We start from the raw sequence: 2,200 nt of genomic DNA, 5'->3' as shown, positions 1-2,200 counted from the left end.
GGAAGGGGAGCTGTTCTGTCACCTGAACACCGCGACGCTACAACTGAACTATGCACACGGAAGCTTCTCGGAACAGCCAGCTACGTGGCCAGAGGCCTGCAAAAGGGGTGCCGGGCCCCCCGGGCCTCACAGCGGCCAGCAGCCCCACACGGCCGCAGGGCAGGGGGGCAGGGGGCGCTGGGGGGCCTGGGCACCTTCACTCCAGGTAGAAGGAGTCGATGATGTCTTTGTACTTCTCCAGGACGGTCAGCCGCTTCAGCTTCATCGTGGGGCCTGGGAGGGGATGGGAGAGCGCGTGTGAGGCCTCAGGAATCTGAGCGTGTGGTCAGGACCCAGGATGGCGAGTCCCGAAGCCACACCACCCGGCGGCCAGCCCCCGAGCCGGCCTGAGTGACCTGCTCACACGGCCGCAGCCCTTTCTCTCCCGTCCGTCCTAGTGAGATCTCGTCCAGGCCCCTGAGCCCTGACTGCACCCATCTCTGACTTCCATGCATTTGAATCAATGATTCTAGTGACCAAATAAGAAGACAGCAGGTCCTGCCCTGGCCCTCGGGGCCCGTTTCTGGGGCAGCTGGAGGCCCCTGGTCTGCCCCATACCCCGAGGGAGCGGGAAGTGGCCCCGCAGGTGGCCCTGCCGGCTGACATTTCTGGAACCTCAGGGGAGACCCCAGCCAGCACCACCCGCAGAATGACAAGCGCCTGCGCTCTGAGCTGCTGAGTTTGAGGTGACGTGTTGCACAACAAGGACGAACGTGCCCGTCCTGTCAGCTCTGGACATGATGCTCTGCCGCCCGAGAGGCCTTCCCCACCCCCGGGCGTGGCCTGGGTGCGCCCTCCAGAGCCAGGTGGACACGGCTGATTCGTGTCCCGGGAGCTGGACGTCCACTCGGTGCTCACTCATGCTGGGCGGGGTAATGGGGACTCCTGACCGAGTCATTTATAGAGACTGCTCAGCGAGGACATCTGTCCAGCTGGCCGCGCTCAGTGCTGGGCCAGACAGCCAGACACGCGCCAGGGACGCCCTCAGCACGGCCTTGGCCAGGCGGCTGCCTCCAGCCTGGGGTCCGAGGGCACCTCACGGAGGCGGCGCTGCCAGCTCCGAGCCCTGAAACGCCCAAGACGCCGCCGGAGTGCCTGCCCCGCTGAGGCCGCGCCACAGGCCCTTCCGGTTCGGAGGACCGCAGCCCGAGGGGCTTCACCCCGACCTGCCATGTGAGCTGCCTGCAGATTTCGGGTCTCACCCACGAGAGGCTGGTGGCCCCTGATCTCAGGGGACAGCGGTCCCACAGCCGCAGCCGTCGGATGTCACAGGTTCAAACTCACAAGTTCCAGCCCAAACCCTGTCCATGTGACAGGCTCCCCCACGGCCATGCACTGAGCAGTGTCCCCCCACTGCAGGAGGTGGGCGCTGCCACCACAGTGCCTCCCGGGCCCTGCCAGCCCCCCACCCTGCACCCGGAACGGGGTGGTGGTGGGGGGAGCTAAGCAAGCCTACCCAGCTCTCCGCCCGAGATGGAGAAGTCCCTCTCGAGAATCGCCCACTTCTGGATGTGGTAGGGCCGGGCGGCCGCGTTCCCGTTCACCCGCTGGATGCCCTCCTCGATGGCCCGGTACACGGCCTCGTCCTGGCGGCCCACGATGTCGGACACCCGGGTGGCCCTGCTGCCCACCCGCTGGCAGAACTCCACCGCCTGCTCCGTCAGCGTGTCGGTCGGCTCACACGTGTCCGGGTCCAGCGTGCACTGCAAAGCGGAGACCATGAGCCGCGCCTCCCCCACAGGACGCAGCCCGTCACTGCCGGAGCCCGGAGGCGGGGCCTGCGAGCTGTGGTTTGGGGGTGCGGCTGCCACCCCAACGGGTGGAAGGAGCAGAGGTCTGAGCTCAGAGCTCACAGCGCGCTGCTGCCCGCACCCCCGGGGGCAGCGGACCTCCCTGGGGGACGGCTGCCCGTTCCCGAGCCCAGGCCCGACCCAGCATGCACAGTGTGAACGCGGCCGGGCGGACCCACCTTCAAGGTGAGCAGCATGGACAGGAACTTCCTCTGCAGCGCGCTGCTGCCCGCACCCCCGGGGGCAGCGGACCTCCCTGGGGGACGGCTGCCCGTTCCCGAGCCCAGGCCCGACCCAGCATGCACAGTGTGAACGCGGCCGGGCGGACCCACCTTCAAGGTGAGCAGCATGGACAGGAACTTCCTCTGTCC

The 2,200-nt window shown here is 67.7% G+C and overlaps 1 protein-coding gene across 1 annotated transcript in view; it reads right to left on the bottom strand.

Annotated features, from left to right (window-relative positions):
- Positions 1-18: 18 nt before the first annotated feature.
- The window catches only part of ACSBG1 (acyl-CoA synthetase bubblegum family member 1), a gene marked incomplete at its 5' end in the record, with an annotated part of 10,013 nt that continues 7,831 nt past the window's right edge, over positions 19-2,200 (bottom strand). The window contains 3 exon segments of the mRNA XM_015566184.1: positions 19-273; positions 1,496-1,742; positions 2,009-2,194. Coding sequence (XP_015421670.1) covers positions 197-273; positions 1,496-1,742; positions 2,009-2,194 — 510 coding nt within the window.

This window comes from Myotis davidii, unplaced genomic scaffold (assembly GCF_000327345.1).
Source record: "Myotis davidii unplaced genomic scaffold, ASM32734v1 scaffold1622, whole genome shotgun sequence".
Lineage (NCBI taxonomy): Eukaryota > Metazoa > Chordata > Mammalia > Chiroptera > Vespertilionidae > Myotis > Myotis davidii.
This window is presented reverse-complemented; position numbering and strand designations above follow the sequence as displayed.